The 14,564-nt window shown below is 45.6% G+C and overlaps 1 protein-coding gene across 3 annotated transcripts in view; it reads right to left on the reverse strand.

The window, feature by feature from the left end:
• Positions 1-11,802, reverse strand: part of DHX34 (DExH-box helicase 34) — a 37,730-nt gene extending 25,928 nt beyond the window's left edge. For all 3 annotated transcript variants that reach the window (XM_049901222.1, XM_049901221.1, XM_049901223.1), the window contains exons 1-2: positions 11,694-11,802; positions 5,819-6,794 (exon numbers count right to left, since the gene is read on the reverse strand). In XM_049901222.1, coding sequence (XP_049757179.1) covers positions 5,819-6,523 — 705 coding nt within the window. In that variant the 5' untranslated portion in view covers positions 6,524-6,794; positions 11,694-11,802. The remainder of the gene's footprint in view (positions 1-5,818; positions 6,795-11,693) is intronic.
• Positions 11,803-14,564: the final 2,762 nt, after the last annotated feature.

The raw sequence follows: 14,564 nt of genomic DNA on the forward strand, positions 1-14,564 counted from the left end.
AGGTTTAAAGATTATCTCAGGGCAATAGTTTCAGGGGTTCACTCAACCTTCATGGCTCCAAGAAGTCTGGAGTCCATACGAATTTGAAGTTCTGTTCTGTATTTTCCCCCTTTTGATCAGGATTCTTCTATAGAATTTTTTGACCAAAATGTTCAGTAACAGTAGCTGGGCACCACCCAGGTCTGGTCTCATGGCAAAGGAGGCAGTTGTTCACAGAGGCAATCAGCCACCCATTCTATTCCCTCCTCCTGTTCCTGACTCTCCTTCTTCCTCTGCTGAAGGGAGACCAATTGTTGTGACGTCAATGGCCACTCGCAAGCATTTAAGACACCAGGCATTACATAACGACCTAGGAGGTAGAACAGAAGCGCTACACGTCATTAGGTCAATTTGTTGGGATGTCCCACGAAACCATGACCTTAAACCTCCAAGGTTATAATCTTTAAGGAAGTAGACTGCCACATCTTTCTCCTGTAGAGCTGCTGGTGGGTTTGAACCACCAACCATTTGGTTAGCAGCAGAACACTTAACCACTGTACCACTGGGGCTCATTTTTAGTTATCTAGCACTGTTATAACAGAAATACCACAAGTGAGTGGCTTTAACAAACAGAAATTTATTTTCTCACAGTCTAGGTGACTAGAAGTCCGAATTCAGGGTGCCAGCTCTAGGGGAAGGTTTTCTCTCTCTTTCGGCTCTGGGGGAAAGTCTTTGTCTCTTTTTAGCTTTTGTTTCTTGGTTCCTTGGCGATGTCATGTGGCGTGGCATCTATCTTTCCCCATGTTATGGATAGAACTGTGTCCCCCCAAAATATGTGCTATAAGTCCTAACCTAACTCCTATACCTGTGGTTTAAAGAGCCCTGGTGGTGATGAGGATGAGCGATGAGCACTCCGCTGCTAATTGAAAGATTGACAGTTTGAACACACCAGCCACTCTATGGGAGAAAGACGGCAGTCTGCTTTGTATAAAGATTACAGCCTTGGAAACCCTATAGGGCAGTTCTACTCTGTCCTATAGGGTCGCTATGAGTTGGAAGCAATCGATAGGCTAGGGTTTTTTGTTTTTTTGATACCTGTGGTTACAATCTCATCTGGGAATGGTTTTTCTTTATTATGTTCATGAGGCAGTATTAGAGTGTGTCTTGAGTCAATCTCTTTTGAGATATAAAAGGAGCAGGTTAGGCAAAGAAGCTAGCAAGCAGAAATGGGAGAAGACAGACACCATGCCATAGGAAGATCACCAAGGAACCAACCATTCATTGCCTAGAAGCTGAGAAGAGACAAGGGCCTTCGCCCAGAGTTGAAAGAGAGAGAGAGCACCTTCCCCTAGAGCTGGTGCCCTGAATTTGGACTTCTAGCCTCCTGAATGTGAGAAAATAAATTTGTTTGTTAAAGCCACCCACTTGGGGTATTTCTGTTATGGCAGCACTAGGTAACTAAGACACCCTATCTGTGCTTTCTTTCTGTTCTTCTATACCTCAAGAGGCTGACTGAGGACACACCTGACACTAATACCACCTCATTAACATAACAAAGAAGACCCAATCCCAAATGGGATTATAACCACACCCTTTACATCTTTTGGGAGGACACAATTCAATCCATAACAAAGGGTGTGGTCAGGACAGAATCCTGGGCCTGGGCACCAGCCTCCCATCCTGCCCAAACTCAAAATCTGAGCAAACGCCATGTCCATGTGTCACATTCTGAGTTCGGCAGGTTCAAGTTTAAATCCTACACTGTCATTTAGTGCCATTCCCTTGGACAAGCAATTCCATCTCAGAAACATTACTTTTTTTTCTTCTAGATGCTGTCAGAGGTATATGTGATAATATACGTAAAGTATTTCGCACAGTACTGATAACAATTAGTTATAGTAGTAATAATAATAAAAAAAACCCTATTGCCATTCAGTCATTTCCGACTCATAACAACCCTAACAGAGCTGCCTCATAGGGTTTCCAAGAAGCGGCTGGTGGATTTGAACTGCCAACCTTTTGGTTAGTAGCTGAGCTTTTAACCACTACACCACCAGGGCTCCGTAACAGTCAATAGGACAGAGTAGAACTGCCCCATAGAGTTTCCAAGGAGCGCCTGGCAGATTCGAACTGCTGACTCTTTCGTTAGCAGCCGTAGCACTTAACCACTACGCCACCAGGGTTTCCTATAACAGTCATAGTTAACCTTAATTTTGAGTTCTTAGTATGTGCCCTGACTGCTACTCTACTCCAAATGCTTAATGCATAGCAACTCATTTCATCCTCACAACAACCAAGTGATTTAAGAACTACTATTATCCTCATCTCTCAAAGGAGGAAACTGAGACACAGAGAAGTGAAGACACTTGTCCAAGGTAACACAGCTACAATGTGGTATGGAGAGGACTTGTATCTTACCCCTACTTCACACCATACACACATACAAATCAATTACAGATGAACTACAGATTTCAATGTGAAAACCTGTAGGAAAAAACATACAAGAATAACTTTGTGACCGTAAAGCAGGCAAAGATTTCTTAAAAGAACCTAAAGAGTGCTAACTATAAAAAAGAAAACGAAAAACTGGGTTATATTTAAATTAAAAGACACCATGAAGATAATGAAAAACAACTCACAGAGTAGTTAAAGATATTTTCAATACAAAAATTCTACAAAGGACTCATATCCAGAATCTATAAAAATTTCCTATAAATCAAGAAGAAAAAGACAGACAACCCAAGAGACAAATGGGAAAAAGACTTGAGCAAACACCTCAGAAAAAGATCTCCAAATGGCCAATAAATACATGAAAGGGTATTCAAAATCCTTAGTCATCAGGGAAATATAAATTAAAAAGCCCAATGCAAATTAAAATGCTCTGCCACTCCACACCCACCAGAAAAGCTAAAATGAAAAAGATTAACAATACCAAGTGTTGGTGACAATATGGAACACACCTCTGCCCTAACTAACATACAACCACTTCGCAAAATTGGTGGGATCTACTGAAGTCCCTGGGTGGCCTCCCTGGGTGGTGCAAACAGTTAAACGCTCAGCTACTAACCGAAAGGTTGGCGGTTCAAATCCACCCAGAGGAACCTCAGAAGAAAGGCCTGGCGATCTACTTGAAAACCCTACTGTGCACAGTTATACTCTGAAACACATCAGGTCGCCGTGAGTCAGAGTCAACTCGACAGCAACTGGTTTGGTTTTGTTTTTACTAAAGCTAAATACATATGCAGATCTGACAACCCAGCAATTCCACTCCTAGATATATGCCCAACAGAAATACGTACCAAAAGACACCAAATGGCATGTGCTAGAATGTTCATAGTAGCACCACACAACAGCCCCAAACTCCCCAAATTCCCCTAACAGCAGAAGCGACAAATCCTTTGTGGCGCCTTCACACAGTGGATGACAAAGCAATGAAAGTCGCGACAGTGAACCATGTACACCTACACACGATAATAGCGATGGACCTCACACACCTAATGTTGAACAACACGCCAAACCAAACCAAACACGTTGCTGTCAAGTTAATGCTGGCTCCTGGCCACCCTACAGGACAGAGCAGAACAGCCCCCCAGGGCGCCCAAGGCTGTCAGTCTTTGCAGAAGCAGACTGCCACATCTTCCCCACAGAGCAGCTGCTGGGTTCACACTGCTGACCTTTCAGTTAGCAGCCAGGCGCTTTAACCACTGCACCACCAGGGTTCCTTGAACAACACAGGCCAAACACAAAACAGAACATACTGTATGATTCCATTGACAATTTTTTTTTTAAAGAGGCAAAATGAATCTGTGATACTAGAAGTAAGAATAGTGATAAATCTTGAGGCCTTGAGGTAGTAGCTGGAAGGGGGAGAATAAGGGTTTTTGGAATGTTGGTAATGTTTGTTTTTTTTTTTAATCTGAGTGCTGGTTACACACCATGGTATTCAAGGTATGAAAATTCATTGAGCTATACACTTATGATATGTGCAGTCTTCTGTATTTGCAGTAATGATAACTTTAAGAACAATAACAAAGTTTTAAGTGGTGGAGCCAGGACTACAACTCTAGAAATCATTTCTCAGGAAGCGTCCTCATATTTGTCTTATGGCTGATGAAAAACAGATTGAACAGCGTTTCAGATGTTTCCATTTGCTGCTGTTGAAGTGCTGTACTGGGTGATGTAGCACCTCCCTCATTTTGTCCGTGTACAAGCCAATCTGTAGGTAACTTTCTAGAAGAATCATCACTGGGTCAAAGGGTAAGTGCTTTTGTAACTTTTACTGATGTTGCCACAGAGGCAAGCAACTTGCTCCCCCAGTGTTATGGACTGTCTCCCAAAAATATGTGTTGAAATTCTAACCCCTGTACTTGAAAATATGAACCCTGGTGGCGCAGTGGTTAAGTGCTCGGCTCCTAACCCAAAGGTGAGTGGTTGGAACCCACCAGCCACTCCATGGGAGAAAGATGTGGCCGTCTGCTTCCGTAAGGATTACAGTCTTGGAAACTCTATGGGCAGTTCTATTCCATCCTGTGGGATTGCTATGAGTCAGAATCAACTCGATGGCAACATGTTTATGGGTACTTTTAAATATGATCCTGTTTGGAAATAGTAGGGGTTTTCTTCTTTTATGTTAATAAGGTTACACCAGAGTAGGGGGATCCTAAAACTAGTCACTTCTGAGTTATAAAAAGAACAGAACGTACACAGAGATACACAGGAGGAAGACAGACGACACACTGAGGAACTGCCTACAACAAAAGAACGCCAAGGATCGTTGGCAAAAAATAACCCTAACCTGTTGCCATCAAGTTGATTCCAACTCATAGGGACCCTAGAGGCCAGAGCAGAACTGCTCCATAGGATTTCCAAGGAACAGCTGGTGGATTCGAGCCACTGACCTTTTGGTTGGCAGCCGAGTTCTTAACCACCACACCACTAGGGCTCCAAGAAGAATCATCACTGGGTCAAAGGGTAAGTGCTTTTGTAACTTTTATTGATGTTGCCATAGAGGCAAGCAACTTACTCCCCCAGAAATTACGAGAGAGGTTCACAGGAGGAATCAACATACCAGAGACCCTGATTTGTACTTTTAGCCTCCAGAACTATGAGAAAATAAATTTCTGTTCTTTAAAGCCAACCCACTTGTGGAATTTTTTTATGGTGGCACTAGGTAACTGTCTTAGTTATCTAGTGCTGCTATAACAGAAATACCACAAGTGGGTGGCTTTAACAAACAGAAATGTATTTTCTCACAGTTTAGGAAACTAGAAGTCCAAATTCAGGGTGCTGGCTCTAGGGGAAGGCTCACTGTCTCTGTCTGCTCTGGAGGAAGGTCCTTGTCTCTTTTGAGCTTCTGCTCCTGGGTGATCTTCAGGTGGCATGGCGTCTATCTCCCCCCATCTCTGCTTGCTCGCTTGGTTGCTCGCTCGATCTGCTCTGTTTATATCTCAAAAGAAACTGACTTAAAACACACGTTACACTGCCTCGTTGACATAACAAAGAAAACCCATTGCCAAATGGGATTATAACCACAAGTATGAAAAAAAAAAAAAAAAACTCCAAACTTGTGGCAGTCGAATGGATTCCAATTCATAGTGACTCTATAGGACAGAGTAGAACTGCCCCTCAGTTTCAAGGAGTGCCTGGTGGATTCAAACTGCTAAGCCTTTGGTTAGCAGCTGTAGCGCTTAACCACTACTCCACCAGGGTTTCCAACCACAGGTATAGATAGGGGTTAAGATTTACAACACATATTTTTGAAGGACACCGTTCAATCTGTAGCAGTAACTAAACAACAAGGTCACACTGGGAAAGCTGGAACGCTGTATGCCTCACTCACCTGTGAACCATACTGGCTGAGGCTCTCAAAGCCGACGCGCTTGGCCAATGAGATGCAAGCAATTCGCCGGGGCTGGGTGCATGCCACATGACTGAAGCCAGCAGCCAGCAGGTACTGGGGCACCTGAGTGGACTTGCCACAGCCTGTGTCACCCGCCACCACCACCACCTGGTGCTCCTTCAGCGTCTGCAGGATACGCTTCCCATACTGAGCAATGGGTAGTGCCGCCCGCTCCCTCTGCAGCTTGGCCAGGCGCCCGAAGGCCTGCTTCTGGCCAAAGTCCAGGTAGTGCAACAGGGCTCGGCGGAACTCAGCTACTCTCTCCGGGGGCAGGCGCCTGCCCGGCTCCCGAGAGCCCCGTGTGTCAGGGCCAAGGACAGAGAGGTTGATGCGGTAACGTGGGTCGTAAGTGCGAGGTAGGTCGGCCAGGGCTGGGATGCTATGCTTGGGAGGCCCAGGGTCTTGCTCCTCCTTCCGAGCTGTCTTGAGATTCTGGAATCTCTGAAAGCGCTCAAAGAAGGCCCAGAACTTCTGGCACTCCTCAGAGCCCTGGCGGATATACTCCTCATCACGAAAGAAGGTGTCCTCCAAGAGGCGACGTGTTTCTGGGTGATTCCAGTCCCATCTCTCTGGGGTCTCTTCCTCATGGGGAGCCCGGTGGTGGTCTCGGTGACCCCTGCCCTCCCTGGTTCTGGGAGGAGGCATCTTGCTAAGCACAATGCTGTCGCAATTCTGGCCTCAGTTCTGATCACCGGGACCAAATATTCTCATCCATTCTCCACCTCAAAGCCAGCAGTGAGAAGCCAGTGTCTGTAAATATGGAACCACTTTCTCTTCAAAGAGCTAATTTTCCTCCTCACTGATGGAATCACCACAGGTGACAAAGTGGCCAGGGGTCTCGGTCAAGCTGGTGACACACAGGGTACCTCACAACTTCTGGAGTGACCTCTGGGTTAGACACAAGTTCCCTGAATGCCTGGGGAGGGGAATAGAAGATGTTCATTCATTCATTCATTTTTAGGAATATTTACTGAACGCCTGCTCAGGCGCTGGGTTGGAGAAGGGGGTATGGTAGTAAATAAGATGGACCAGCCTGAGCCCTCACAGAGCTCGTAGTCAAATGAGAGACAGACACATCACCAGACTATGACAATCCAGACTGACTGGAGTGTGATGGAGGAGGCCCAGGGTGCAATGGGAGCCCAGGGGAGAACGCTGACAGTGCCTGGGAGTTGGGGAAGATATCCCTGGAGGAGGGGACTCTTGAGATTTGTCCTGAAAGAAAAATGGAGGCAGCCATGTGGCCAATGAACAGCAGAACATTGCTCCGACGTGACAGAGATGTGGCATAACAGAGTCAGGTGAGGGTTCTTAAGCTGGACACTGAGCTTCGGGATACCTGGGAACCCTCTGAAGTGAAAGGCAACATTTGGCAAGTGCTGTGTTACATATGTGTTGGTTTTGCCTGCCCGGCACATCCCTTCTCCCTTCTTCTCACAACAGTACCTACTTGCCTTTCGAAAACAGCCCTTCCCCGATTCCACATGCTTCTTCCTGATGGCCTGAATGTCAGAGAAATCCTACTGTTGTACAAGTGACAAAGGCCTGGTCAATCATGGTATCCTCGTTGCTGTCAGCCGTCGTCATGTTGGCCTCCAATTCACGGCAACCCCATGCACAACAGAACTAAACACTGCCCAGTCCTGCTCCATCTCAAAGGTTGGTTAGAACTGTTGTGATCCATAGGGTTTTCATCAGCTGAGTTTTAGAAGTAGACTGCCAGGCCTTTCTTCCTAGTTTGTCTTAGTCTGGAGGCTCTGATGAAACTGTTCAGCATCATAGCAACACGCAAGCCTCCACTGACAGACAGGCGGTGGCTGTGTATAAGGTGCCCTGGCCAGGAATGGAACCCGGCTCTTTGCATAGAAGGTGACAACTCTACCATGGAACTACCACTGCCTCTACTCCTCTTTCACCAATGATTGGTCTGAGGAGCGGACACATGACCCACGCAGGGCCAATCAGGGCCCACCTCTGGGATTTACGCTCAGATACAGAGAGGTAAGCTCTAATTTTATCTATGTTGGCTAGGCAAGGATGATACAAATCTGGAGCAGTAATTCTTGAACATGATAGTCTATCCCAGGAATCCATCCTAGAGAAATACCTGATATGGCACAATGGGGCATGTTCAAGGGTGGTCACTGTGCAACCGAAGGGAGAAAGGAGAGAAGCAGAGGGAGAGGAAGAGAGAGGGGGAGGACAGCGCCATCGTTTAGTGCTTGAGGCTTGGTTCCCTCCAACCCTCCACTTCTCAGAAAAATGTCTTTGCGCTTAAAGTGGATTTCTGACCCCACTGAAAAAGTCCTAACTAATAAAGAGCACACCCTCGTATGTTTAATTTTCTGAAAGTCCGTCATTTGGATCTTAGAGGGGTTATAACCTTAAAAAAGTCTTCCTTGGTGAGGGCTTTAGCATCAGGAAGATTTAGGTTTGAATCCCAGCTTCATCATTTATTAGGTGTGAGAATCAGCAAATGACTTTGAGGCCTTTTTCTTCACCCACAAAATGGGAAAAATACCCATCTCAATACACTGAAATGCTGATCAGCTAGCCGGGTACAGAGAAGCTAAGTGGTAACTAGTATTCAAGTCCAGTGACCTCCCCACTGTAATTGAGATGATTAACAGAGAAAATGGTGAGAGGTATCAGGAGTGTTTAATCTGGAAAAATTTGGACTCAAAGGTCACAATTCAACTTCATGATGGCATTAAAACCAAACCCGTTGCTGTCAAGTAGATTCCAACTCATGGTGATCCCAGGTGTTACAGAGCAGAACTGCTCCATAGAGCTTCCTTGGCTGTGATCTTTATGGAAGCCGACTGCCAGGTCTTTCTTCCACAGCACTTCCAGAGGAGTTCAACCCACCAACCTTTTGCTTAGCAGCTAATTGCAAAGTGCTTGTGCCACTCAGGGACCTAGACTGTCTTCAGTCTCTGAAGAGACATCATGGAAGACTTCAGAGACTTGACCCTTGCAGTCCCAGAAGGATGAGCTAAGGCCAACCCTGGGAGTTACTAGAGCCGGAAACTGGTTTCATGTGAGGAGGAACTTTTGAACTGGCAGAGTTGTTTCCCACAGGTAGTCTGTCAGGAGTGTGCATCGCTTACTTCTTGGTAAACACCTAGGTCGGGTGATGTCAGGGCTGCTTCACAAGGAATTCCTGTTCTAGGAGGGAAGTAAGATGAGAAGGCCTTGGAGGGCTACCGATGATTCTCAGAAAAAAGACAGGGACTGTGAAAAGGAGAGCATTTCTCAGGCTGCAAGCTCTCTACTCATGGTGGGCCTGACATCCCCCTGACTCTCAAGGACTCTTAATCTACCTTTTAGATGCTCTATAACCATGTCTCTGACCATCTCTTGGTCTCTTACCCTACTTCTCCTAACCTCAGGGCCTTGAGGGGTTTTCGGTCTCCCTCTCTCTCCTCTCCATCTCCATTCTCGAGTGTCAGTGTCTGTCTTTTTCAGTGTAGCTGGCCCACAACCCTCATCCCTTTCCTAGTCTGGTTCCATTTCCATTAATTTATGATTCTTTCCAACTGATTCGAACTTTTAGTCTGATTTAAGTCCAACTGCATCTTTCTCCACTCAACTCTCTCTAACAATCTTCAGTTCTCCACTTGTCTTTCTCATTTTCTGTTTGAATCTTTTTTTTTCTGACTCTCCATTTCTGCTTCTTCAGTTCTCACAGTTGTGGTCTCTTCATCTCTCTCCATTTCTCCATCTAATATTTTCTCCCAATTGTTTGAAGATTTAATAGCAGCTAATAACAATACTTAGTGTTTACTCATGTATAAGTTACTCTTCTAAATTACACACACACACATCTACATACACTCTTCCCACAACAACCCTAAGAAAGGTGCTATTATCACTCTCCATTTTACAGATGAGGAAAGTTAGCCACAGAGAGGTTAAATAAGTAGCAACTGGCAGGAAAATTCAAATCTAGGAATTCAGACTCCATTTACCCCCTTCTCCATTTTTCTGCATTATCTCCATTGTCTGGCTTTATCGTTCCATTTCAAAATTTGACACTGCCTACGCACTTCTGTTTGCTTTGTTCCGTTTCTCCAGTTTCACTGTCTTCGTATCTATTTTTCCATTCTCAAGAGGGTTCTCATTTCTCTGACGTCATCTCTCATTTTCCATCCACCTCGGTCCACGCTTATAACCCTTGCTTTCTCTCCCAAGTTTCTTTCACTCAGCTATTTCTTCTCTTCTTTCAGTCCCTCAGGTCAGTTTTTGTCAGGTTCTCCCTATTTTACTATTTCCTTCTTTCTGTATCTGTCTCTCCCCATGATTCAATCTCTTTATAATTTCTCCATTATAAATTAGCTCCTTTAATTAAAAAACAAACAAAAAATTGGCTATGGTTATACATTTCAGAAGACAATAGGAAAATAATGTTCATAAGCTGGCTGGGCTACTTTGGGCATGACACGGAAGAAAGAGGAGTTCAAGCATGTAGCACATGAATAAAAGGTTTGGAAGAAGGAACAATTCTTAGAAAGCAAATGTTTTTAGGTGCTGTAGAGTCGATTTTCAACCCATAGCAATCCTATGTGACAGAGTAGAACCGTCCCGTAGGGTTTTCTTGGCTGCAATCTTAAGAATCCACAATCAACGCCCAGGAAAGCTGCAGTCAAGAAATCAAACGATGTGTTGCATTGGGCAAATCTGCTGCGAAAGACCTCTTTAAACTGTTAAAAAGTAAAGACGTCACTTTGAGGCCTAAGGTGCACCTGATCCAAGCCATGGTGTTTTCAATTGCCTCATATGTATGTGAAAGCTGGTCAATGAATAAGAAGACCAAAGAAGAATTGATGCCTTTGAATTACGGTATCGGCAAAGAATACTGAGTATACAATGGCCTGCCAGAAAAATGAACAAATCTGTATGGGAAGAAGCAGAGCCAGAATGCTCCTTAGAAGAAAGGACGACGAGGCTTTGTCTCACAAACTTTGGACATGTTATCACCAGGGATCAGTCCCTGGAGAAGGACATCATGCTTGGTAAATCAGAGGGTTGGCCCAAAAGAGGAAGACCCTCATGGATATGGACTGACACTGGCTGCAACAATGGGCTCAAACATAGCAGTGCTCTGAGGATGGCGCAGAACCTGGCCGTGTTTCATTGTCATACACAGGGTCGCCATGAGTTGGAGCCAACAGGAGGGCACCTAACAACAGCAACAATCTTAAAGCAGATCGCCAGGTCTTTCTCCCTTGGAGCCACAGGGTGGGTTCTGACCCCCAATGTTTCCCCCAATGTTTCGGTTAGCAACCAGCGCTTAACCACTGAGCCACCAGGGCTCCTTAGAAAGCAAAAACCTTGAAAATTTGTTTTCATTTAGGTTTTACACTTTCCTTCTTGTTGAAAGGTACGAATGTGTACATTAAAACGCCTGGCGTAATAATAAGTGCTGCTCCTCAGTCTCTATCTGTTCCCTAGCTCCCCTCCATCTCCCACATGCACGGTGACCACGTTTCTCTCGGCGTCCTAGTCTCTGTGAGCCCCCCTCTCGGTGTAATGACCCCTCAGCCTCCTGCTCTCGGTCCGTTTAGTTTTCAGCTTCCTGACTGACTCAACCTCCCCCAGTTTCTCTCAGTCTCCTCTGTCTCTCAGGCTCTGTCACAGATGCTCAGGCTCCATCTCTGTCCGCCTCTCCCGGGCCCCCGGGCTCCTCCCACGTGTCTCCTCATCTCCGAACTTCCCTCCACCCCTTGGCTGGGCCGAGCTAACCCGGACCAGGGCCGACGCCAGGCGCCAGCCGCCGCAGCAGCCGTCCCCCGGGCCGCCCCGCCCCCCTCACCTCACTCAACGGGGCGAACGCCTCAACTTCCGGTTCCACGCGCCCACTTCACGCGCCCGGAGCCAGTCGTGCGCCTGCGCACACCACCCCATGTCCCCGCCCCTCCCGCCGCAGAGAGAGGAGGAGCCAGCCGGGAGCTGCGGGCGCCCACGATCCACCCTGCGCCTGCGCACAGAGAGCTCCGCCCCCCCGCCTCATTTAGGGAGAAGCCTCTGACTACGCTGCGCCTCCTAGGGGCTGTGCGAGGCGTTGCTGCTGGGACTTTGAAGCGCCTTTTTCCTAGGCTCCGCCCTCCCCTCACTCACTTTGGCCACCTTCACCCCAGGTTCGGCTGTGCACTAGGGTTTTAACCCAAGGAAGGAGCTATTGGCCATTAAAACAGCCCTTGAGATCACTCTCTTAATGCATCATTTAGCCAGTCAATACACTAACAAATAATCCACCTAAACCCCCCAACTGCCTGAGGGCAGAGGCCATTTCTGTCTTGGTCGTCTTGTGTTTCCCAGCGCCTAGCACAGGGTGACACGGAGTAGATGATGAATGCCGTTAAATGAATGCCGAAATGAATGAGAAAAATGAGTCCCCTGAGGACCTAGATGTGCCAGTCATTGCGGGCCTGAGTCTCGGTTTCCCCATTTACTGTTGTTATTGTTACTTGCCATCTCCTTGGCTCTGACTCATGGCAACCTCCTGTACAATAGAACAAAACATTACCCCGTGCTGCTCCATCTTCATGATCATTGGTGTGCTCCAGTCCATTGTTGCAGCCGCTGTGTATTTTGAGTGCCTTCCAACCTGGAGGGCTCGTCTTCCAGCTTGTATCAGATAATATTCTGTTGTGATCCATAGAATTTTCATTGCTTAATTTTCAAAAGTGGATTTCCAGGCCTTTCTTCCTAGTCTTAGTCTGGAAGCTCTGCTGAAACCTGTCCATCATGGGTGACTATGCTGGTATTTGAAATGCTGGTGGCATAGTTTCCAGCATCACACAAGCCACCACAGTACCACAGACAGGTGGTGGTCCCAATTTATAACACGGGGATAATACTCACCTTTCATAATTGTTGGGAAGAATAAATGAAATAGTGTGCATAAAATACATAAACTTTGTTGTGTTCACTACTATACCTGTGTGTTGTTGTCAGTTGTCAAGTTGATTCCAACCCATGGTTTTATAGACAGAATTGTGTCCCCCAAAAATATGTACTGTAATTCCTAACCTCTACTTGACCGCACCTAACAACGATATGCCTGTTGTTACAATTCCATGAGGCAGGGTTAATGTTGAATGTTTTTGAATCAATCTCTTTTAGGATATAAAAGAGATTACATAAACTAGCAGAAGCAGAGGTGGGGTAAGATAGTTGCCAAGACACATGGAGATTTCTAAGGAACCAGAAAGCAGACGCATAGAAGAGATGACCTTCCTCCAGAGTTGACACAGAGAGAAAGCCTTTCCATAGAACCAGTGCTCTAAATTAGGACTTCTAGCCTCCTAATCTGTGAGAAATAAATTTCTATTTGTTAAAGTCACCCACCTGTGTTATTTCTGTTATAGCAGCAGTAGGTAACTAAGATACATGGCTACCCCATGTGTTAAACAGAGTAGAACTGCTCCATAGGGTTTTCAAGACTTTGACTTTTCAGAAGCATATCGCCAGGCCTGTCATCCAAGATCGCCTCTGGGTGGGTCCAACCCACCATTCTTTTGGCTACTAGTCAAGTGCTTGGCTGTTTGCACCAACCAGGGACTCCAATAGGTACTCAATAGTTAGACTTTATTGTTATTGTATTATTGTACTCTTCCCATCATTCTTCTTTTTCTGAGCTTGAGATAATACTGATGTTAAGAAGGTACAATCCTCATGGGCTTATGTACCCTGAGACCAGAAGAACTAGATGGTGCCCGGCTACCACTAAAGACCATTCTGATCAGGACCACAATAGATGGATCCTGATAGAAGGGGAGAAAAATGAGGAACAGCAATCAAATTTTTTAAGACGTCCAGACTTACTGGGCTGGTTGAGACTGGAGGACTCCCCAAGACTATCGTCCTGAGACACTCTGTAAACCTTAAACTGAAACTACCCCCTGAGGGCACCTTTTAGCTAAATAACACATTGGCTCATAAAATAAAAAATATTACCAGTGAGTACTGTGCACCTTTTAAAAATCATCTGTATGAGACCAAATGCTCAACAACATCTCTAAAGCAAAGGGACATACTGGAAGTGAAAGATCAGAAGGGAATTAAAGAGAATGTTAAAACACTGTGAAAAACGTAACCAATGTCTCAGAACAATTTGTGTAGTAATTGTTAACCTGTTGCCATCAAGTGGATTCCAACTCACAGCGACCTTATAAGACAGAGTAGAACTGCCTGATAGGGTTTCCAAGGAGCTGCTGGTGGGTTCAAACTGCCGACCTTTTGGTTAGCAGCCAAGCTCTTAACCACAGCACCACCAGGGCTCCAGTAATTGTTAAAGGGAACCTAATTTGTAGTGTAAACTTTCACCGAAAATACAATAAAATAGTGGGTGTGTATGTATGTATATATATATGTATGTATATAAAAGAAGGTACAGTCCTCAGTTCTGGAGTTGGTTCGAGGCACTGGGGATATAACAGTGAACAAAACAGGCAAAGTCCCTGCTCTGGTGGAGCTCACATTCTGGTGGGGGAGACAGAGACATATAAATAAAAATGCATAGTATATCAAGCAGTGTTGTGTGACATACCATTTGGAGAAAAACAAAGAAGGAAACTGATGCTGTTTTATGTATCATGGTCAGACATGACAACTCAGATAAAGTAGCCTTTGAGCAGAGAGCTGAGAAAACTGAGACAGCAAGTTATGGGGATATCTGGAG

The sequence above is a fragment of the Elephas maximus genome, chromosome 11, assembly GCF_024166365.1.
Source record: "Elephas maximus indicus isolate mEleMax1 chromosome 11, mEleMax1 primary haplotype, whole genome shotgun sequence".
Taxonomy (NCBI): Eukaryota; Metazoa; Chordata; class Mammalia; order Proboscidea; family Elephantidae; genus Elephas; species Elephas maximus.